The sequence below is a fragment of the Hyperolius riggenbachi genome, chromosome 3, assembly GCF_040937935.1.
Source record: "Hyperolius riggenbachi isolate aHypRig1 chromosome 3, aHypRig1.pri, whole genome shotgun sequence".
Taxonomy (NCBI): domain Eukaryota; kingdom Metazoa; phylum Chordata; class Amphibia; order Anura; family Hyperoliidae; genus Hyperolius; species Hyperolius riggenbachi.
The window spans coordinates 171675845-171699552 of NC_090648.1; the positions used below are offsets into that span (position 1 = coordinate 171675845).

Genomic DNA, 23708 nt, shown 5'->3' on the forward strand with positions numbered 1-23708 from the left:
TTTTTTGTAGCAAAATTCTGATTTGTGCCTCTTACGGAGACGCCTGCTGAGTTCATTTATATCTGCAGCCACTTTCTGCACCATTTCCGCTTTACTTTTGTTAAGTGGTTCCAGGGTGTCCTCAGCAGTAGCCTCCATTGTCAGTGCAATTCCAATACCGGCCTTAAAAAGTATTGTTATTGTTAGTGAGCAACCCTTGTTGTATGCTCTCCCTGTATAAGCTACAGACAAATCTGTCCCTTAGTGCAACCAATCCTTCTTTGAAACCAGAGCACTCTGCTAGTTTCCATAGCTCTACCACTAAAAAAGAAATAGTAAGTGCCCGTTCAGACTACACGTGTTTCCAGCCGCGTTTTGGAAACGCGTGCAGGAGGCAGACACGCACGACATCAGACTGATGTTCACACTGCATGCGTTCCGGACCTGTGCGGCCCGGGAACGCATGCTGCACGCAGATTTTGTCAAAACGCGCGGCTGTCCCATTCACTTTTCAGTGATGGGATCAGCCACGCAACGCACACAAACGCGGATGGTGTGCGTTCGTACGCGTTGCGGTCCGCACGCATGGCCATCCGCATTTGTGATCTGAACGGGCTCTAAAGGAGTAGAAGAAACCGAGCTGGGCACGGATAGCTCACTTCCTCAGAGACCTCAGAGAGGCTTTTTTTGGTCTCTGAGGAAGCGGGCTATCCGCGAAACGGCTGTTAGACCTGTTACCCCCTTGGCTTAGAGTCTGTATGTATAAATGTCACTGGAAGCATATGTGCCTGGTGCCCAGCGCGGTCTCTCCTACTCCTTTACAGCAAGTTGTTTAGCTGGAGCACACCACTTATCCAGGAGGCAGATTGCTGTAGGTCAGCCTGCATCGAGTGCCAGCAAAATCTCCCTTCTCTATTAAAAAAGAAATAGCATCTGGCACATATGTAATTGACTTCTCATAAGGAGTTTTCTCTTAGGTTATGTTCCAATGTCATTTTAAAATAACTTTTCAGCACTTTACAATTAAAAAGTACCAAAAAGTAGATGAAAAGGTACTAGCAAAAATATTTTCATGCTTGATGGTGGTTTACTAGGCATTTTTATTAGCAAGGTTTGAAAAAATCACCTAGGAGAAAAAGTCAATTGCATATGGGCCAATGTCTCTTGTTAGGTTGCACTTCCAACATTCTGGCTTGTGATCACATGATGTGACATGCAGAGCAGGATCATCCACCAGGCAACCTAAGCAGGTGCCTGGGGCCTTGTGGGTGTCAAGGGGCCCACCAGCCACCTTCTTTGACCTCTCTCCACTTCAGCTTACCAAAAGGATCACAAGGGGCCCCCAAATCTACTACCTTGCCTAGGGCCCCATTACATCTTAGTCCATCTCTGATGACGTGTTCAGGGCTTAGAGGATGGTGTCAACATTACTGTGCCACGCGGTGGTGGGAGAGGGGCGATGGAAGAGACTGTTCAACCACCAAGTGGCGATGTAATGCGGTTACCATCCCCTGAGCCCTGATCACGTCATATCATGTGAGGGCAAGCTAGAAGACTATTGCAGCACTGAGAGTGGAGGAGAAAAGCTGATCCAGCCGCCCGGACAAGTAACTATGACAGCTCCCTGCCAGCCTGGGGAAAAATAGCGCCCTGCAGTCCACTTATAGTTGTACTATATGTGGCCGCTAAAAGGTTAAAGGACCATTTCCACTACAGGCTTCTGTTAGCAGTTTTTTTCTTCTTAGGCCTGGTTCACATTAGCGTTCCAGGTCCGGCTTCCCCGGACCCGGAACGCTCCGTACACAGTGGATCGTGAATGGATACATTGTTAACCTCCCTGGCGGTAAGCCCGTGCTGAGCACGGGCTATGCCGCCGGGAGGCACCGCTCAGCCGATTTGCATAATTTTTTTTTTGCTGCACGCAGCTAGCACTTTGCTAGCTGCGTGCAGTGCCCGATCGCCGCCGCTACCCGCCGCTATACGCGTCGCTGCAGGCGCCCCCCCCCCCAGACCCCGTGCGCTGCCTGGCCAATCAGTGCCAGGCAGCGCCGTGGGGTGGATCGGAGTCCCCTTTGACGTCACGACGTCGATGACGTCATCCCGCCCCGTCGCCATGGCGACGGGGGAAGCCCTCCAAGAGATCCCGTTCTTTGAACGGGATCTCTTGATCTCCGATCGCCGGCGGCGATCGGAGGGGCTGGGGGGATGCCGCTGAGCAGCGGCTATCATGTAGCGAGACCTCGTCTCGCTACATGAAAAAATTTTTTTTTTTTTTTTTTAAAAACGTATTTGCTGCCCCCTGGCGGATTTTGACAAACCGCCAGGAGGGTTAATCAATGTATCCATTCACACTCGTGCGACCGTCCGGATCCGATCCGGGAACGCAGCTCCGGGACGATCCGGCTTTTTTCCAACTTGCCCCAATTTTGTCATTCGTCCCCGTGCGGCTGCGGACCCAGCCCGGATCCTGACCCGAACATGCGGCCATGCTGTGCAATGAGAAAAGGATGTTTCTCATCACACTGGCAATAGGACCGGATGCTTCCAGCACCGGTCCTATGCCACTTGGGGGGCCCGGACTACACGCCGGTATCCCCCATGCTTGCGGTGCCTTTCTGGCACTGCAACGTATCTAGTTCCGGCTACTTTATTGTAGCCGGAACTGATACATTCTGGATCTGCAACTTGTGGCAACTTGTGGCCACCGCAGAGACCCGTACTTGCGGCCCCCGGACCCGGACACTTGCGGACTCGAATCGTTAGTGTTAAAAGTGTTAATCTGTTCTAACCAGCAGGGGGAACAGTTCTGCATGATAGTAAGAACCTTCTTAAATCCTAGGTAATAGCGGCAGTTTAGCGTGAATTTCTAGAGCTGCACTACAGTTAAAGAGAAACTCCAACCAAGAATTTAACTTTATCCCAATCAGTAGCTGATACCCCCTTTTACATGACAAATCTATTGCATTTTACAAACAGACCATCAGGGGGCGCTGTATGACTGATATTGTGGTGAAACCCCTCCCACAAGAAGCTCTGGGACCGCGGTACTCTGGGCAAACTGCCACAATGTAACAATGTTCACAGACAGGAAATGGCTGTTTACAGCTGTCTGTAACAGCCAGAACAGCTAGAAACAGCTACATAACCTGTCCACAGTAACAATGTCACCATGTAATACATGTCAGAATGTGAATCTGGGAGAGGAAAGATTTTACAATGAGCAAACACTGACTAAATCATTTTATACATAATTATTGTAAAAATGAAGCACTTTTTTATTACATTATTTTCACTGGAGTTCCTCTTTAAGAGAAGTGCAAACCCATTCCTAAACTGGTGCAGATTAAGAAGTGCTTGATAGCAGTTCTACAGACGTAGAACTGCAGGCTAGACATGATTGCAGAGTGCAGGCAAGACATGCTTTGTGATATGCTCCTCCCACCTGCTGAATTCCTCCGCAGAGCCTGCTGCTATCAATACAGCAGGTGTGTTGGCTACCTCAGCAACAGCAAATCTCCTCACAAATTACATTATCTGAGAGACCTCCCTAGCTCCTCCTATTTTACAAGGAATCTGCACTATCTAATGATTTCTTAATATACCTGAGACAGTTCTGCATGGATTTCTAAAAACCTACTAATATTTTGTCTCAGACACTTGATAAATCTGGCCCTGTGAATTTTCACAGAAAAATGTGAATGTTCCACAAATTTTTGCATGCGTTTAACATTTTACTGCATTCTTTGCAACCCTTGTAAACCGAATACGTATGTAAACTTAAAAAAACAAAAGGCTGCTTTTTCCCCCACACAGACAGTGAACAAAAAGTTGCAGGTATTGGAAACCAGCCCACAGACTTATTGACATGCAGGGCCGGTTCTTCAGTTTTTGCCACCTTGGGGCTCTTTCACATTGGATAACGTATGCAGGAACCCAATTTAGTGCACGCATACTGACCTACGGCATGATGTCAGGAAGCTGCGGTTCGACACGGATAAGTGGCGCTAATTCTAATGCACCCGATGGGAAAACGCTGGAGCTGGACGATTATAGGTATAGTATAAGTTAGTCAGGCATAGGTGCACCCAGTATAGGAAGCCAGGCATAGGTGTCAGCTGCATGATGACAAATTTAAAATATTTTACATTTATTGGAGGAACCTCTCCCTTCCTTTCATATTGTCGGGACAGAATCCAGCAAACTGGTGGAGTAGATGGTGTCCAGCAAAGGAGGAATTGCTAATGGCTGCCCCCAGTATAGCACTGAAATGCCCATAGGCTTGACGGAATGTTTATCTTTGTATGTGTCAGAGTGGTGCAACTTAATATTTTGAATTTCCTTTTTTTGGGGGGGGGGGGTTCCGCTTTAATTAGGGGCCCCCACAATCTAATCCCTACCATAGTCTTATGTCTATGTATGTATTGTGTAGTGTAGTGTATATATTGTAGTCTATTTAGGGGGACACCCCCTAGCCAATTTAGGGGGAGGCCAATTAACTTATTGCAATGTTTTTTGGGATATGAGAGGAAACCGGGTGCCCGGAGGAAACCCCAGCCACGGGGACATACAAACGTCTTGCAGATGTTGACACAGCTGGGATTCGAACCTGCATTGCAAGGCAAGATCACTAACCACTATGTCACCGTTCTGCCTAAAGCAATTGTGTTTTTGTAAAAAAAAGTTTATGTTTACAGTTCTGTTTGATGATTTGATGAAGGGGGAACTTCTAAAAGCTAATCCTATAATAACAATGTTTTTATTAGTGCAAATGCAAAGATTATCACATTCACATACCTTTGTTGACGCTACACATGCACTTACACAGCTACAATAATCTTCAATCCATTTATGTTATTGTTTATTTTAATACTACCTTGTAATATTACAGTTCACCACCAGATGGCCTTACAGGACTACAATAAAATAACCTGTGCAGGAAACTGCAGGCAGTGTGCGACCTGTAACTGCAAGCAGAGTATTTGCTCTTTTGCTGAAATGCAACACATTTTAGCAGTTGTAAATTAAATATTATTATACAATACATTTATGTAATTCTTACCACACAACACAAACAGTTATAAAAATGAGGCCAAGGTGGTTTCCCCCTCCTTTGAGATAATACAATACACAACTACTCAAAAGCAGTACACAATAAAAAAAACTTAACCATTATCAGTCTAAAAGTATATGGGGCAGCAACAGACAGCGTGACTGGCGTTGTTCGGGTAAACTTTCTGTAGAGGGCAGTCCCTTCTTGGGAACAAGTTTTTATCATACAGTATAAATCAACAATTCAAAAAAGTCATGATAGAAATTTTTCAAGAGCTATAGTAAAATTTGAAACAAAACTTCAATCTCTAATATCTATTTTTCAGGAAAGCTCATAGAATTATAGTCACTAGACATTTGTAAGATTGCCAAGTGCAGGTAGCGCACATCAATTTTACTGTTACTCACGCAAACTATGTAGCGCATGTTACAACTAGGTAATGCGCCTTGTGCTAATTTTGCAAAGTAGTCAACATAAGTAACTGTAAAATTGCCACTGCTTGTGCACGGCAACCTTACTGATATATAGTGAAATGGCCCATGGGCAGATGAGGTAAAAAATGGCTTAAAAAAGGTCCGGTCACAGCTTAATCATAAATGGATCAAGGTTAGACGCATGTTTCACAGCTAAACAACACAGCTTCTTCAGCAGTAAAATTAAATTTCAACCCCCAATTTTGATGAACCCAAATAGGGTCTCACCTGTATAAAGTTTAAATTACTGCTCCAAAATGTCAAATGACCAAGATCAATGATTACTAGGACCAGTTTTACCATAAGGCACTGTAGGCATGCGCCTACAGGCACCGGTTTATTGAAAGGCGGCTCATCCCCCCCTCCCCCGGTGCCTCCCTTACTATGCAGAGTCCTGAGCAGTGAGTATATGAGAGGTTATTCACCCAGCTCTCTTCATTCCACTGACAAGATCTCCCTCCAGTCAGGGGCACCTCTAGCTAACTAATGCAGTATTTTCCGCCATATAAGAAGCACCCAGGTTTAGAGGGCACAAACTAGGGGGAAAAAAAATATATATATGCATACTAAACCTGGTGCGTCCATGTGCCAGGAGCGTCTTGTACATGTTCTCCCCCAATAGAGAGCGGGCGCACGGGGGAGAAGACCACCAGCAGCGTTACACAGGAGACCGATCCCGGCAGCCATGCGCTATGTGATCCGGCTGCTTGAACTGTTACACTTGCGCAGAGGGATTAGAGATGCAGGGAGAGAGAAGGGAGCGGGTACACAGGCAGAGAATCCCCGACATGGCGGCGGTTCGTATCGGTGGGCGATCGGAGGTCGGGGATTCCCTGCCTTTGCCGTATAAAATGCAGGGACTTTTTCTCCCCGTTTTTGGGGGAGAAAAAGTGCGTCTTATATGGCAAAAAATACGGCATTTGGGGCACCTCTAGCTACTTAATACTGAGGTTCCTCTAGCTACCTAATACTTAGGAGCACCTCTGGCTACCTAATACCAAGGGGCAGCTGTAGCTACCTATGATGGGCAAGGGAAGTAAGGGAGAAGTGACAGATAGGTAAACCAGCACACTTGAAATGCAGTTTGGTGGTGGTTTGTAGATTCATGGAGGCCGAAGTCTAAGGTGCCAGGACATTTGTGGCTTTAGGCTCCTGTGAGGTAAATCCGGGCCCTGCTGATCACAAAGTAAAACCCAATACCTTGTGACAAATGTTAGAGTGCATATATACGGGGACCCATATACCCAGGGATCATTAACCATTCAAGGCTGCACAATAACAAAATGTGACCAATTTGTTGCTTTAAGGTGCATTAACACCAGAAATTGCAGAACACAAACTGTGATTACATTTTATTCTTTCAATTCATACTGCGTGCATTTTGGTGTGGATTTTTTTTTTTGGGGGGGGGGGGGGGGGGGGGATTTGTTATTTCCTGTGTATATTTGCAGTTTTCATGCAATTGGCTGGAAAAAATTGGAATCTTTCCTGATTGCCACCCTCACCTCCCCAAAAACTGCAGGTTATAATTTATGTCTACAGTTATTGGCTAGACTTCCAAAATGAAAATAGGAACTGGGGTGCAGCAAAATGGACAGCAGGTGCTCTGGACTATTAGTGAAAATAATTTGCCTGTAGCAGGAGGCAGTTTGTGCGTTGAAGGAAAGGAGAGCGGTACAATAATTAATTAGTGTCTGCAGCATGGTGGAGGTTCCTTGAATGTTTGGGCCTGCATTTCTGCAAATGGGGTTGAAGATTTGGTCAGAATGAGGGCTTGTTCACACTAAGGGCGTTTTGGGGATTTTTTTAAGCTCCGGCGATTTTGAAAATCGCCCTAAAAGAGCTTGTGCAACGATTCCCTATGAGAGAGTGTTCACATCTGAGCGGTTCAATTCCGATCCGCTCACCAAAGCGCTGCCTGTATCATTTTGGGGTGACTTGCCTCAATGGAAGGTATAGGGAAAACGCAAAATGCTTAAAAAAGTGCTTTGTATAGCGATTTCCCCGGTGCTTTGAAGAATAAATACATTGTATTTATTCTTTTACGGGTGAAATAGTTCACTTCCTGACTTGCGTCAGGAAGTGAAAAAACAAATCGCTCTGCAAAAGCGCTTAGAAAGCGCTTCACAAAAAAACGCAACGTGCAGGTAGGCGCTAAAAATAATCGTGCACAAAATCACAAAACGCTGGCATCAGCTATTGCGATTTTAGATGTGAACAAGGCCTGAATGGTGTTCTCAATGCTGAGAAATACAGGCAGATGTTTAGCCATCATGCAATACCATGAGGGAGGTGTATGATTGGCCCCAAATTTATTGTGCAGCAGGACAACATCCCCAAACATACAGCCAAAATCACAGAGGTCTATCTTCAGTGTAAAGAAGCAGAAGTCGTCCTGGAAGTGATGGTAGGGTCCCCCCAGAGCCCTGATCTCAATGAGTGTGTCTAGGATTACATGAAGAGAGAAGGATGTGAGGAAGCCTACATCCACGGAAGATCTGTAGTTAATTCTCCAAGATGTTGGGAACTACTTACCGTACCAGCTTAGTTCCTTCAAAAACTGTGTGCAAGGCTACCGAGAAGAATTGATGCCGTTTTGAAGGTTGGCCACACCAAATATTGATTTAATTTCTCTTTTGTTTATTCACTGCATTTTGTTGATTTATAAAAATAAATAATTAACACTTTCATTTTTGAAAGCATTCTTTGTTTACAGCATTTTTTCACACCTGCCTAAAACTTTTGCACAGTACTGTAGTTACTAATATTTGACGTTCTGTCCAGCTAGTCCTTAGCACAGTAGCCTGGACTGACGCAGCACTTTTGAGCAGGAGGGGCGCATGGGGTGCATACTATTTTGGTGTATTGCATCTTTTTTGAATTGTTGATGATGGGGTCATAAAAAAGTTTTAGTTTTACTGATTATTCTTTAAGTGCATAGAGAAGTGTATGTGTGACTGCATTAACTGAACACATCCAGTCGCTGATATTCTGGAAACATATTTCCATATTCACGTTTCAGTGTGGGAATAGGTTACATCTACAAATCAAATTAATTATTAACCACCTGGAGATGTGACTTCCAGCGTATTCACATGAGCACCCTGGGATTTGTGGTTCTGGAGAACATCTAAAAGTGACTTCCTCAAGTCCCCTAGATGATAAAGGGATGCTTGGGGTGTCATTTCCACCAGGGGTTTTAATGGATTCTGAATATGTAACTAGACAGTTTATGACTATTTCACAACCAGAGGTATGAAGTCCTATGGAAACTAGACATCACTATGACTTATCAAGCAAAGAAGAGGTCTCTACAAGGCAATGCAAGCATGCATGCCACTGCTGTTCTGTAGAGGAAAGTAAATTAAGGGGAAGGGAAAGTAAGAGAAATAAAACGCAGACAACCCATTCAAGTTGCATAGTTTTTGAATATTTAATAACTTTAAATCTTTCTAGTCAACATTATATCCACATCCATTAAATAAAAAATTGAAGCAATTTGTATTGTTTAAATTACAAGAAAATTTTACTGTGCACAAAAATTATACAAAAATAGTTTTTCAATTTATCATCCCTCCATTTACCATAAATTGTCCGTTTGCATTTCCAGGTAATCCTGATTTCTGCCCACAGGTGTCCTGTTCCCTGTGCAAGTCAGAAATGCATCCATTTTGCAGGAGAGGAATATATAAATAGTCTTTTTCTTACAGCATTTTCTGCAGAACTTCAATGTAACTGACTCCATTTCAGAACAAAGTGTTGCCCTGAAAACTGGGTCTAATTACTTTAGAAAAATACATTTGAAGGTTGTCTCCAGATCTTTGACAAGAAGCCCCTAAGTGACAAATGGAAATGACATTCTTAGGTGTGGCCCTATAAACAGGCCCCCCTCAGCACTGAGCTGTCACAGCACACAACACCATTTTATTGCTCGTTTGGTGGCCATTTTGTGGTGATGCTGTCCTCACACGGACAAATTTGTGCTGAAATAGACACACAAGCAATGAGATTCATAATAAATCTTATCAGATATATGGGAAGAAGGCACACAAGTCATTAAAGTAGAATTTGTTTGAATTCTGGCAGGAAGAAAATGTATATTAAAAAAATAAATAAAAAAAAAAAGTGAAAAATGGGATGTTTGAACATAAAACAACTTTGCTGTGAGCGAGTAATGCATGTGTCGATAAATGATTATTCATGTTCTAAGTGCCCACTGATTACACTCCAGTGTCTGGTATAAAAGTTAACACCTTCAGCGCTGCTATAGAATCACTTTTGCCCAACAACAAGGCACTATTGCCACAACCTTGCCACTTCACCTCTTGGAACAGAGTTGTCCACAACTGCAGTTCTTTAAGGCTGTACATATTTTGGAAGAGCTATGATTGCTAAACTGTGCACCGATACACGGTATGTAAATGAATGTAATGTTCAAACGCAGGTTCCTGGTCCTTGTGGACTGGGGCATACCACTCGCCTAGAGCAGCTCCAACCTATACAAGTATCAACAATGCATGCATTTCCATATATCACCCGCAAAACAAAAAACTACTGGTATCTATGACAAAGCCTGTATTTCTATCCAGATAGTGTCACAGTACTCCTGCTACCAAATTTACCATAAACACTTCCCAATACAGCCATAGAAGATCAGACCGAAATTTAGTCAACTAGTGTTCACTGCTAATGTTAGAACTTCATGGCTCTCTTCTCCCCCCCCCCCCCAAATATATATTATTACAGGTTATTTCTTAATTAATTTGCCAATCCATAGATTTCGGAGCCGTCTCATAGCAGACTGCCATATTGACATGCACAAGGCTAGGCTAAGTGTTCCTGTCTATGGAAAATGGATGTGGGAGGTGCTGTGATGGGCAAAGTTTTCACACACATCCAATGGCTTCTCCCACAATTGGCCCCATACATATGAACTGCACAGCCTGAATGATCCTTTAATGGGGCTTTCATTATTTTTGCCAAGAAGAGATCACCAGTGTATCTCTAGATTCAGTAATTCAAGTGCCAGACTGGCAGATAATTACTGTCTGCACACAGAATGTTACAATTCTTCTAATGTGTGACGTGTTCTATGTACGGCTCACAAGCAGTCACACGGACAGACTGACTTCTTACAGGACAGCTGGGAAATGTTCGACAGTGTACTGGATAGGGGCTCTGCCTCTGACACAGAACACCTAGGCTCGAATCTCGACTCTTCCTGTTCAGTAAACCAGAACTTATTCAGTAAGGAGAACTTGGGCAAGACCCCCTAACACTGCTACTGCCTACTGAGTGTGCCCTAGTGGCTGCAGGTCCGGCGCTTTGAGTCCCACAGGAGACAAGTGTGATATAAATGTTGTGTCCCTTGTCTTGGTAGTACTCCAATGCTGGGATTTACTGCCTGACATGCCCTGAATAGTGCCATACACATCTTGGAGGTTAATAGTTGAATTCTAAATGATTAAAATGATTAGCTTCCCATAAGCATCCCACAATAGGCAACCCACATTTCTAGACATAGCTGTACAGTGCAGGATGAAGCGGCCATGCACTGCTGAATACTCTGAGGAGGATGAGTCATGCACACTCCACATAGGAATCTGGGCTTCGTCTCACACAGCAGACTACCCCAAGGCCCGGTGTGTCAGGAGTTAATGTGATCTGGGAATATCACTGCTACAAGAACAGGAAATTTAAGTTCTTACCCTGGATCATAATTTAGGCCAGGTGTTTCCTGATCAGCTAGATGGGACTTGCAGGGATGTACATGGTAAAAGCATAGAAATCACTATATAATGCAAAGCGGGATTCATCTGGACAGTGTCTGGAAGCGGTGAGCGAGAGGGAGAGGCTGTCATTTCTGCACGCTGATAATGCTGCGTGACTGACACAATCTCAATGTGAAGCTGACCTATACTTTATAAAATAGTGGTATTATACAACTCTAACCAGCGCACAGATTGTTCTGTTCTGTAGAACAATGATTAACCTGAACAAACAAGGTTTGTGCACATTCTAAGAAGTAAATACAAAAAAAAGGAATTAATGGCGGAGACCATTTTACCCTGCACATGTTGTCAGTGTTGTAAATGGACAGGTCCTATAAATAAAGACTGATGCTAACAAAGGATGGGTGTGTTCATTTAAAGTGGACCTGAACTCTTGCACAAGACAGAAGGAAAACAGAGAAATGCACCTTGTATGTATTTAGAGAGTTTAGCCTGCCCAATTCCCCCTTATTCGTGTCTAATTACAAGTTGTAATTTGATATCTGCCATGTCAGCTGACTGCCACGGCAGATAAGCCCATTTGAAAGCACAGGATGTTAACAATAGGTCTGCTTCCATGAAAGCAGGAAGTAGAAACAATGGGGATTTATTTTAGGATTTGCATCAGCTATAACAATGAAATATTTTTCTTTAAAAAGGTTATTATGCTGTTGTGTAGCTTTTATAGCAGAGAGGAAATTACAAATTCTGGTTTGCTTGAATGCGTTTCAGTGTGTTTTAAAGCCTAACTCGCAGAGAAGTTCTTAATATACCTGGTATAGACAGCTTACAAAGTAGCGTATGTTCATATGTGGTCATGTGACCTGTGGAAGTGAGCACTATGCTCTGGATGGGGCTGCAGTTTGATTCAGTGTTATCGTGCAGTTCAGGCTGCAAGGGGTGGGGCATGGACTAAGCTGCCTGAGGTCATTATAACCCGAAGCTCTATGAGTCAGTACTGAGGGAAGTGGCTAGTGAAAGGGTAAGGTAATTACTCATCACACAAGAAGCTCTACAGCACGGAACATTAGCATATAACAATGCATATTACCGGCATATCCGTACAGGTATGGCTTCGGCCAGAAATTCACTGTTAACATAAAGAACAGAAACGATTTCTAAATGAGGGAAACTCCAAAATCTGATCCCAGTGGGAAATTCCATGAATTCCAAGTAGGAACGAGTTTGCAGCTTTATAAAGTAACGCTCTCATGAGTGTGCTACAGTACAGACATTTCAGAGAAGCATCTGAACTAAAAGATTATTGGTTTCAGATACCACAGAATGAAACCTCTACCTGATTGGAATAAATATAAATCCCAGCACAAAGTATTTCAGAAACCCTTAAAACCAACATCCACATAAATATAGTAACATCCACATAAATAGTGTAAGACACCTTTATGCCCTTCAGTGTGCAGAACACAGAAGCCCTGGTGGTAGCAGGTGGTAGTGCAGAGACGCTGCAGGAAACCAACACCACCACCATAAAGTCAACCAGAAGCTCTGAAAAGGCTAAAGAAATTACTATGTGGAAGTTGCTACTGAAGCCTTTCAATGCTTCCTAAGTACGCTATCCAAACAAATCTGACCTCCACATATAATGAAATCCAAAGTCCAAAGCTACTGATGAACCCAAAGTTTGAATAATACGCAAATTGCAGTTTGACCACAGCTGGGGTAAGCAAATTTACCACGTGCCAACCTTTGTTTCTGGTGCCGCAAATTGCTGTTCTAATTGAACCGAAACTTGCATATTTGTTGAACTTTTTTACTCAGAGATAAAAACTGTGCAGGTAATGAAAATAAAAAAGACAAAAGGTAGAATATAACCTACAAGCCATAATGGTTGCTTTAAAGGGTTCCTGAAGTGACGTGGCATGCTATGATAAACACGTAAACACATAGTGAACACAGGCAGGTTCTTAGTAGGATTGGCACTATGTGTTGGTCAATGTGCTGAAATAAACTTCTTTTGTTTAATCAAAACAAAACAAAACAAACAAAAAAAAAAACAGTGTCAATCCTAAGAACTTGCCTATGTTCACTTTTTTTTACTGCAAGGGTTAACAAAACCAGTGCAGTCACAGTCCCTCCTAAAAACAAATGGCTGTGCAAACACACAGTAGTGATCAAAGCTCTAAAGTACGGCATTTCTTTGTGTAGGATTTTAATACCCTTCCATCCTTAAACACAAAAATAAGAATATGGGACTCCAGGAAAGTTCTGTTAAAGTGTAGTTCTACACATACAATGACTTATCTAATAAGTTTATTTCCACTTCAGGTTTTCTTTAACAGAGCAGTTGTATATGCCTGAGGCCACCGCAACAGTCATTTTCCCCAAGTGGCCATGATCCTACATAGTGTAAGCTAGGTCTGAATAGTGATCTGGGGACCATAGGAAGGAATACAGCTCATTCAGAACCACTGAGGATGCAGCTGGGACACTGGACAGCTGTGATGCAGCTCACATGCCATACAGTGGCAACAATGCAAATCTTACACCATATAAACTTCAAAGCTAAAATTATTACTTTCCATGGTGGACCTTCTCTCTCAATGCAAAGTAAGAATCCCCTGTTTTCCCACTACCTGACTGAAACCTGCGGTGAAAAATAAAAGATGGAGCATTAGAGTGGGAACTGGTTTGGTAGCTGTGACATCACATAACCTTCTTATATACCACTTGCAGACAGAGGGCCGAAACATTTGTGATGAAGCAAGAAATGAGATTCATTGGAGGCATTTCTGACAGCTTCAAATCAGAAAGGGTTCGTGTCTTTTCTTTAAATCGCAGAGCATGATGAATGGAGACTAAAAAAGTATAAAAAAAACAAAAACAAAACTTACTAAAGAAGTCAATAACTTGCATTAAAAAAAAAAAAATATATATATATATTCCAATTTATACAAACCTCCTTATTCTGTTATACACATATATGTAATTTCCATACAGACAACATAAGAACATTCTGTGATCATGTGACGTTTATGATTCAGATCTGTAAAGTTCCTACACAACCATAAGACCCATGTCCAAATGATTGGCTGACCAGCTTCAGTATCACAAACAGGTTCATTGTGGGCAGATCAGGCGGAAGCAGCCTGATCTCTGATTGGCCAGATCTCTGGCCTGAGTATGGACACCATTAAACCCATCTAGCCTACTCTTCCCTCTTTAAATTCTCAAAGCTCAAACACACCATTATGTTTACTCCATCCAGCAAACGATGGCTCTGACAATACTGCCAGTGCTAAAATTAGTATTGACTCATGCACTACAAAGTTAGACTGTCAATTCATACAAAATCCACTGACTGAGGCCCTAGTATTCAAATGCTTTTGTTAAAGTCGAAGATTTTATGAAAACAAATGCCTGATTAACTCCGAAAACAGTGTGTGCTAGCTTTACGATTCCAGTGCTGGTCACACAACATACGTCCAGTCATCAGGACAGGAAGCAGCACAATCTGTGTCAGCTGGGATACATAAAGAAATAAGAAACTGCTACAGCCCTTAAAAACACGTCTTGTCACACCGCAAAATAGTTGGGAAGCTTCATCTTCACTTTCAGAAACAGATTTTAGCCATTCCTCACTGTCCAAAACGGGAAAAACGTTTTGTGAAGAGCTCCTTCAGGATTACAAAAGAGTGATAAGTCATTGCTCAGTGTGCAAACATGTATAAGAAAAAAACAGCCCTTGATTAATATTATATGCAATGAAAAAACAAACAAAAAACAACCACACCCACAATGCACTGGTTCAAGTTTTCATCTGGTCCCTCATAGTGCCCTATGTAGAGGAATTACTGGATGGCTAAAAAAACAAAGCTGGGGCCCTATAAATGTGTATTATCCCTCCCAGTGGTGCATAATAGATCAAACAATTATCTCCTCCAATGTACTCCTCTCCTTGCTGCACTTTACATTCCACATGATGCTGACCAGGCCAACAGACAGTCTTATTAGTGCATGAAATGTGATTGTGGTTGTCTACACAGACTAACAATCTGGCTCTTTGATTTTCATGTACTAGCTAGCAGTGAATTACCGTAAGGGCTTGTGTACACAAACTGCGCCACTAATGCAGCATCAAAACAACATGCCAAACAACATACTGCAATTGGGCTGCAATCTATTTGCTGGCCATGTACACAAGCCTTAAAACAGTTTACAGCCTTGAAAAGAGTTTCCTGTCAGCTGAGCCACCCATACCGTACTTTTCTAGTGTTTACTCTTCAAAGACCAAGACTGAGGCAATGTCCTTTTCCTGTGCATGGATATCCCATGACTGAAAGGGTTAACTGAAAACCACTCCAGCAGGCAGGTAAAGAATATGGAGAATGAACACTAAATAGGCACTATAATTTTAAAACAAAGATCTGGAAGATGAACAATGGACTAACGAAAAAACAAACAAAAAACAAATCAAAAATATGCCACACAAAGATCAGAAAAAATGATGTTGAGGTTTCCTGGGCGATAACTAGAGCAGTGGATGGAAATCAAGAGGGCTGATGATGTCCTCAGAATCCACATGGACTGGTCCAGTGTTGAAAGGAAACCTATGTGAAGTCTGTAAGATGGCATGACATTTTGGTGACGTGACATCAGAATTGTCATCAAAGGGTACTCTGTTGCTTTATAAAAGCAGTTCTTTCATTGTGACTGTCAAACTCCTCGACTTCCGACTCAGAGAAGCCTTCTTCCTGCCACATCTCTGATGGGATCCCTTTATAAGAGATGATCCCACTGTCCAACATGTAAAGCTTCTTCCTGCCCAAGATTACCCCAGAGCGCACCTGGAGGAAGAAGAAGACGCTGGCAAAGACCAGGATGATCATGACACAGCTGAGGCTAGCCACAATGACTGGCAAGTTTGATGTTGTACTTTCCATTTCGTGTACCACTTCCTTTAGTGTTGGTGATTCTCTGCTGATCTGCACCTGATGGGAACAGGAGCAATCCAGCGCATTGTAGTGTGAGTGAGCTGGGCAGGTAAGGCAGTCATTTGCTGTGGAGCCTTTGCAGGTATAACAGGATGGATGGCAAGCCACACACACATTGGCCAGCAGAGGCTCTATGCTGTTCTCCAATGTGTAGTGAATGCTCTGTACAGTGCTTGTGAATCCAGGTGGACAGCTCTTCACGCAGGTCTTCTGATGCAAGAAGAAACCTTCTTCACATACTGTGTAAAACAGAAGAAGACAGTTGTTACTCAGAAGGCTACATAACATGAATAGGCTATGTTCTTACATGCAAACCAGGCTGGATTCCTGCTCTTGGGTGGCAAAAGTTTACAACCCTGCCTACATCACATCCAATAACATAACATGAAGAGGTTGTTAACAGGTTAGTAAATTAGTTGCTCTGTGACTGCAGTCATGTACCCCCTAGTGAGTTTTTATGTAAATGTACGCTTTCCTGCATCTGTGAATGGTAATCTGCTTTTGCTGTGTGTACACTAACCTTTCAGCAATCCTTACTATAGCCGAAATGACCCGTGCCACTATATAGTGAGGTGACAGATAAGATATGTAAATGGGAAACACGGGTCCATGGATCGAATCCCAGCCAGGGCACTATCTGCACAGAGTTTGTATGATGTCCCCAAGTCTGCATGGGTTTCCTCTGGGCAATCTGGTTTCCTCCCACACCCCAAAAACATACAGGCAAGTTAACCTCCCCGGCGGTCTATTAAAACCTATTAAATCATGTAGCTAGCCTAGCGCTAGCTACATGATAGCCAATGTGCAGCGGCATCCCCCCACCCCCTCCGATCGCCTCCGGCGTTCTGAACGGGATTTCCTGTTTGGCTTCCCAATCATCAAAGTCGTGACGTCAAAGGGAGTCCCGATCCACCCCTCAGCGCTGCCTGGCGCTGATAGGCCAGGCTGCGCAAGGGGTCTGGGGGGGGGGGGCGCGGAGCGGCGGCGATCGGGAGGTACACGCAGCTAGCAAAGTGCTAGCTGCGAGTACAAAAAAAAAAATTATACAAATCGGCCCAGCAGGGCCTGAGAAATCCTCCTGCGCGGCATACCGCCAGGGAGGTTAATTGGCTTCACCCTTAAAAACTGAGCCTAGAGCTAGACTATGATGGACATCCGACTATGGTAGGGATTAGATTGTGAGCCCCTCTGAGGGACAGTTATGCCGGGAATACACTGTTCATTTTTGAGGTGATTAGATGGTTCGCTAAGATAATTTCAGACATGTCCGATCTCCCTTTCGATCCTTTCGCCGCTCGATTTCTGGTTTTAGAATAGAGCGGTAAAAACAATCGAGAGGAGAATCGACCGCCAGAAACGAACAGTGTATTCCCAGCATTAGTGACAAGGCTATGTACTCTGTACAGCGCTGTGGAAGATGTCAGCACTATATATATATTTGCCAACTGGCCGTATTCCTACATATAAAGTAAAGAATGAATAGGTAAGTACTTGTAATCTAGCCACGAAAGAGCTACAGACAGTTTTCCCTCCGTTTTCTGCAAGTCAGAAGCAGGTGACTCACATTGGCACCTCACACTTCCACTCAGAAGTGAAGCCTTGTGCTATCCTATATAATAAAACCCTTGTGTCTCTGCGTCCTGTCCGTGTGTGTGTGTGTCTCTGCGTCCTGTCCGTGTGTGTGTGTGTGTCTCTGCGTCCTGTCCGTGTGTGTGTGTGTGTGTGTGTGTGTGTGTGTCTCTCTCTGCGTCCTGTCCGTGTGTGTGTGTGTGTGTGTGTGTGTGTGTGTGTGTGTGTGTGTGTGTCTTTGCGTCGTGTGTGTGTGTCCAGTGGCATAGCTAAGGAGCTGTGGGCCCCGATGCAAGTTTTACAATGGGGCCCCCCAAGCACTCTATACATAGCAATTGATACGGCGCACCAAAACCTGCCAATGGCTACTACAGTATCAGAGGTGCAAGGAAGGGATGGGAAACAGTTTGTTAATGATTACCACTATTCAAAGTATCTATAGAAGTGATTATTATGAGCACAGGACCAATAGAGAGCTAATACTGTAGTTGAGGGAGGGCCCTTCGGGGCCCCTCTGGCCCAAGGGCCCCGATGCGGTCGCTACCGCTGCACCCCCTATTGCTACGCCCCTGTGTGTGTCTCTGCGTGTGTGTGTGTGTGTGTGTGTGTGTGTCTCTGCGTGCGTGTGTGTGTGTGTGTGTGTCTCTGCGTGCGTGTGTGTGTGTGGCAGGGACAGCCTGAGACAGGAGTAGGACGGGACAGGGGGCCGGACGAGTGCGCGCACGGCAGACGCACGACATGCGGGGAGACGCGTACATGAAGCGGCAATGACAGACCGAGAGCCCATTTTTAAACATGCTAAGGTAACTAGTAGCCTACTAAATCCTGCTGGGGCACCATTTCACTGACTGTATCTGTTTTGTTGTCAGAAGTAAGAAACTCATGCTGCCACCTCACATTACCAATTAAATAAATTGAAATGTCATCTGAAACTTTTTTACTACTGGATTTAAAACTAACATATATTTTACCTTCTATACAGGGCTACTGTCTGCCTAAGTATTTTAGTTTTTGCACAGAGTTTTACTGGAGCAATAAGAAACTATTTGCACAAGACTTTCTATTTATTAGTTTTGCTATCCAACTACCCACATTACCCTCTCTTCCTATCCCCGCTACAACTAACAAGCAGACCTTAGTGTTGAAGTCCACTTTAGAGAGAATAAGTACTAACCGTAGTTATAGGACTGTGTATTTACATCAGGACATTAAAGAAGAACTATAGTGAATAACACGTAATTATTAAACTGCTTATTTTTTTCAATATTCATTAAGGGCCCTTTTCCACTTGCAATCGCTAGCGTTAGCGCTAAATGCTAGAGATTGCGATTCAGCAAAATATTTTTTTCTTTCCCGGCGATAGAGTTTGCGATTTTGCTATGCACTGCAGGGCATAGCAAAATCACGGCAATAATCGCTCCGCCGCGCGATCGCGTTTGTGTCAAAATCGAACTGCGGTAGTGGAAATAACCTACCGCGAATCCTATATTATTTAGCAAACCCTAGCGATTTTAAAATAGTGATTTGCGCTTTTGCGATTCAGCAAACGCAATCGCGCTAGTGGAAAAGGGCCCTTATAGATTATTTAACCCTCCTGGCGGTCTATAAGAAACCGCCAGGGGGCAGCGCAGCAGTTTTTTTTTTTATTATTTTTAAATCATGTAGCGAGCCTAGGGCCACTGTGCAGCGGCATCCCCCCTCCCGCTTCAATCGCCTCCGGCGATCTTTGATCAGGAAATCCCGTTTAAAGAACGGGATTTCCTGGAGGGCTTCCCCCGTCGCCATGGCGACGGGCGGGACGACGTCACGACGTCGTGACGTCAAAGGGAGTCCCGATCCACCCCTCAGCGCTGCCTGGCACTGATTGGCCAGGCAGCGTACGGGGTTGGGAAGGGGGGGGGGGGCGGCAACTAATTGGCACGGAGCATAGGCGATCGGAGTGCACACGCAGCTAGAAAAGTGCTAGCTGCGTGTTGCAAAAAACAATTATGCAAATCGGCCCAGCAGGGCCTGAGAAATCCTCCTGCGCGGCATAGCCCGAGCTCAGCTTGGGCTTACCGCCAGGAAGGTTAATCAGTGTTTGCCCACTGTAAAATATTCTCTTTCCTTGATTTACATTCAGAAATGTATCACAGGTGGTGACATTTCTAGTTCTGCCAGGTGATCTGCACGGAATGTTCATTACTGAGAGTTCTATGCACAGAGGGAGATGCTGCTTGCTTGGCAGTTAGCTTTCGCGTGGAGAAGGGGGCATCAGCTTCTGACTGGGATGAAGTTGAACCTTTGGTTAAAGTTCCTTTTTCAAAAGGACCACTACTGCTAAAAAAGTAGGCAGTTAAAATCAGTCCATCTCCTCATGGGGGATTCTCAGGGTTTTGCTTGGGCTTTGTTTTCAACAGAATTTCCTGAACAGCAGTTTAACTGCCAAAATAGTAAGATACCAGCCGGCCTCCATACTCACTTGCACACTATGATGTCAGTTAGACTTTGCAACTGCTGTTCAGGAAATGATGATGAAAACAAAGAAAACCCTGAGAATCCCCCATGAGGAGATGGACTGGCCCAAAACCCGGCGGTTCTGTCAGATTTTAACTGCCTACTTTTTCGCGATAGTCTTCCTTTAAACAGTTTTATTACAATGTGCCCTGGATCAACAAAACCTTTCATAGTCTATTAGCTTCTATTAAGCTGACAATACCGAATGGCTAATAGATTTCTGATTGATCCCATGAGTACTTGTGAGTCACTGCCCTTTGTGCTGCATAAATCCAAATTAAATAACCCTCAAACATTGTAAAACATTCTGTGTTCAAGAAGAACAACGGGATGATCTGTAGGCTGATCTTTAAACTGATAAATTAGAGTCCTCAGGGAAGGTAAAAAAAAGATGTACAGTGCAGATGCTTGACATGTCAGTGTGATCCTGGGACACAGTATTCACTATACAAAGGAACCATCCATCAAAAAGGACAAAAACACATACTCTGAAAGTACTGAACCAACAAAAAGGTTATACAAAAAAAGAAAAAAAAAGGTAAATGTTAAAATATTTCAAAAAATGCATGAAATCTCCCCAATGTAGCCTGAAGCCATTACTGCATCCTAATAAAAATGAATCTTTGGTCTGTCCACAACATGGTTTCAGCAGTGACATGTACACTTTAAAACCAAATGTGCTTCTCAGATCTGTCCAATAATGTTGATGTGAATGCCGGAACATAAGACATGGCACACAGGGAAAGTGTATCTGCTTCGACTTGCCCTCTGAAATCCCTGTCAGCATTTTACAAATTTGCTGCGTGTAGATGAAAGCACGATTTGACCCTGCGCACATCTCTCATAGCGAGCCGACAGGAATAACTTTCCTTTCTAAATGATGTCATTGTGGGTCACAACAGATTGCTGAAGGCAGATAAATTGAAGCACTGAGTGGACATAGTTATGACGTTGGGACATGAAGTCTAAATACATTTATTTCTGGAGAACTATAACCGATAAACGATTTCCATAATTATACACAGCCCCTGCACAGCACTCTGAAAAAGATGTAGGTGCAGAGCATATAACACGCTGCTGAGAGACTAGCAAAAACATTATGAGATTGGCATGGTGTAATATGTGGTTGGCATCTGTGTATTCGGACTGACAGATGCCAACCAAACATTAACCGGCATGCGTGTCTTCATCATCGCTCTGGCTGCTGGGAGGTTAGGGAGGCTACAAGGAGAGCTGGAATGGGTAAAACACTAGATGCTGGACAGGTAGCATGACAATTTATGAGAATCTGCATTTGCAACTTTCATATGTTTCTGTACTCTCCAGCAAACTTGAACCTACAGGATGTAGAAGACAGAATAAGAAAATACTAGTGCTGGCACAGGCCTTACCCACCAATCACATACATCTATGATTAGAAAACACAGATGTAACCAATCAGCTACTGGGAAATGCCTTCAGACTCCTACCACTATCTGTTTCTAGCAGTTTCATATTACTGTATGTGAATCACTGTTCAGCATTCACTTGCTATAATCTCTTGGAGGAAAGAAGGAAGGAAAGGTATGGCATATTTGGACAAGATACTAAAGGATAGAAATGTAATTTTAGCAATAAAGAGCAGGGTAGTTAGTGTAGAGCCATGGACCTCCCAGTAGTAACATGGCTGTGAAAGTTGGATAAGGTCATGCATAGGACAATTGATGCTTTTTAATTGTGGGTGTGGAGAAAGCTACTGAGAGTTCCCTGGACTGCCTGAAGATCTAACCAGTCAATACGAAAAGAAAAAAGGCCAGAGTCAATACCACTATTAAAACTTAAATACGTTGATCACATAATGAAAAGACCAGATTCTTTGTAGAAATCCTTGATGCTAGGAAAACATTGAGGGCAAAAGAAAGAGGACAACAAAGGCTAAGACTGTATATGTGAAGCTGGGAACATGCCTAAGCAACAGCTGAAAAGCCATGACTGACAGAGACATCTGGCAGGCAAAAGAACAAAGAGTCGACTAAACAAATGAGTAGGAGGGAGGAGGAGAAAGGGAAGTTTTGAGTTCTCTCTTTACCCTGCTCAACAGTTTAAACAGGAATGGGAAAGTTGTTTTGAAAAAAAGGGGGCCAATTTAATTGAAATGTAATATATTCACAGCATTGTGGCTTCATAAATAAAACAAGCCTCTTGCTAGCAAACATCAGATAAAATGTGTCACTTCTGTGCTGTATCTGACAATGCAGGCTGTGGATGAGGCACAGCAATCAGCAGCTCTATTTATGTGTGATAACCAGAACTATAGCTGCTTACCAACAACTGAGTGCAGCTGTATGTACACTGATCATTTTAGCTGCCATAATCACTCTTAATCTGCGAGATAAAATACAAACAGGATATCTCAGCTTTGTGCAGCAGCTCCCCCCTTCTTGTGCATATGACAGAACTGGCACCAACTTATCAGGTGGAAATAACATTGATGGCCGTAGCGGACAGGATACATTGATCTGCAATGCAGTCTTGCTATAAAAATAAAAAAAATGTCAGTGGGTTGAGACCACTTTTAGGTAAGCCTTGAGCCTCGCACATTTAAAAAGGATGCAACAAGGCAGTGGCGTAACCAAGTAGCATAGGGCCCCATGCGAGTTTTACATGGGGCCCCATGCACTTTATTGAAATGGAGCCCCAAAACCTACCAAGGTCAGCTGCAGTGTCAGAGAGGTATAAACAGAGTGAGAAAATAGCTCGTTAAGGGTTACCACTATTCAATGCACAAATAGAGGGTTTTTTTACCAGCATAGCACCAATAAACAAAACATTAAGATGGATGAAAGAGGGCCCTTGGTGGGCCCCTATGGACCAAGGGCCCCAGTGCGGTCGCAACCTCTGCATCCCCTATTGCTGCGCCACTGCAACAAGGTGGTGAACTCACTTACTCCCCTTGCATGGATTAGAGATCACCTCCCCCACCACCACCTTCCTGCACAGCAGTTGGAAAAGGAAGGGCTGGTGGGACATGGGTGATTTCAAATAAGGATTTGAAAGGGTTAATGTACATGTACTAACATAAGCCATCGCCATGGAGTCTTGGATAGTTCCGGGTTTCTCTTTTTTGCAAACCCGGAACTCGCCAAGACTCCATGGCGATAGCTTATGTTAGAACATGTACACTAACCCTTTCCAGTCCTTAATTGAGATCACCCATGTCCCCCCAGCACTTCCTTTTCCATCTGCTGTGCAGGAGGGTAGGGAGTGATCTCTAATCCATGCAGGGGGAGTAAGTTAGGGTACCACCTCCTCGCACTAGTGCAAAGATGTGATCCATCAGAAGGGTGGGGCCAACAGAGGTGTAGGAGGGGTTGAAACAACAAAAGAGGAGAAAAATTGTGTGCCTTGTATAGATCTGACTTGAAGAGGATTGCTTCTT

At 43.7% G+C, this 23708-nt stretch overlaps 1 protein-coding gene across 1 annotated transcript in view; it reads right to left on the bottom strand.

Moving 5' to 3' along the window:
- Positions 1-8910: 8910 nt before the first annotated feature.
- The window catches only part of FURIN (furin, paired basic amino acid cleaving enzyme), a 314300-nt gene continuing 299502 nt past the window's right edge, over positions 8911-23708 (bottom strand). The window contains exon 16 of the mRNA XM_068275265.1: positions 8911-16464. Coding sequence (XP_068131366.1) covers positions 15899-16464 — 566 coding nt within the window. The 3' untranslated portion in view covers positions 8911-15898. The remainder of the gene's footprint in view (positions 16465-23708) is intronic.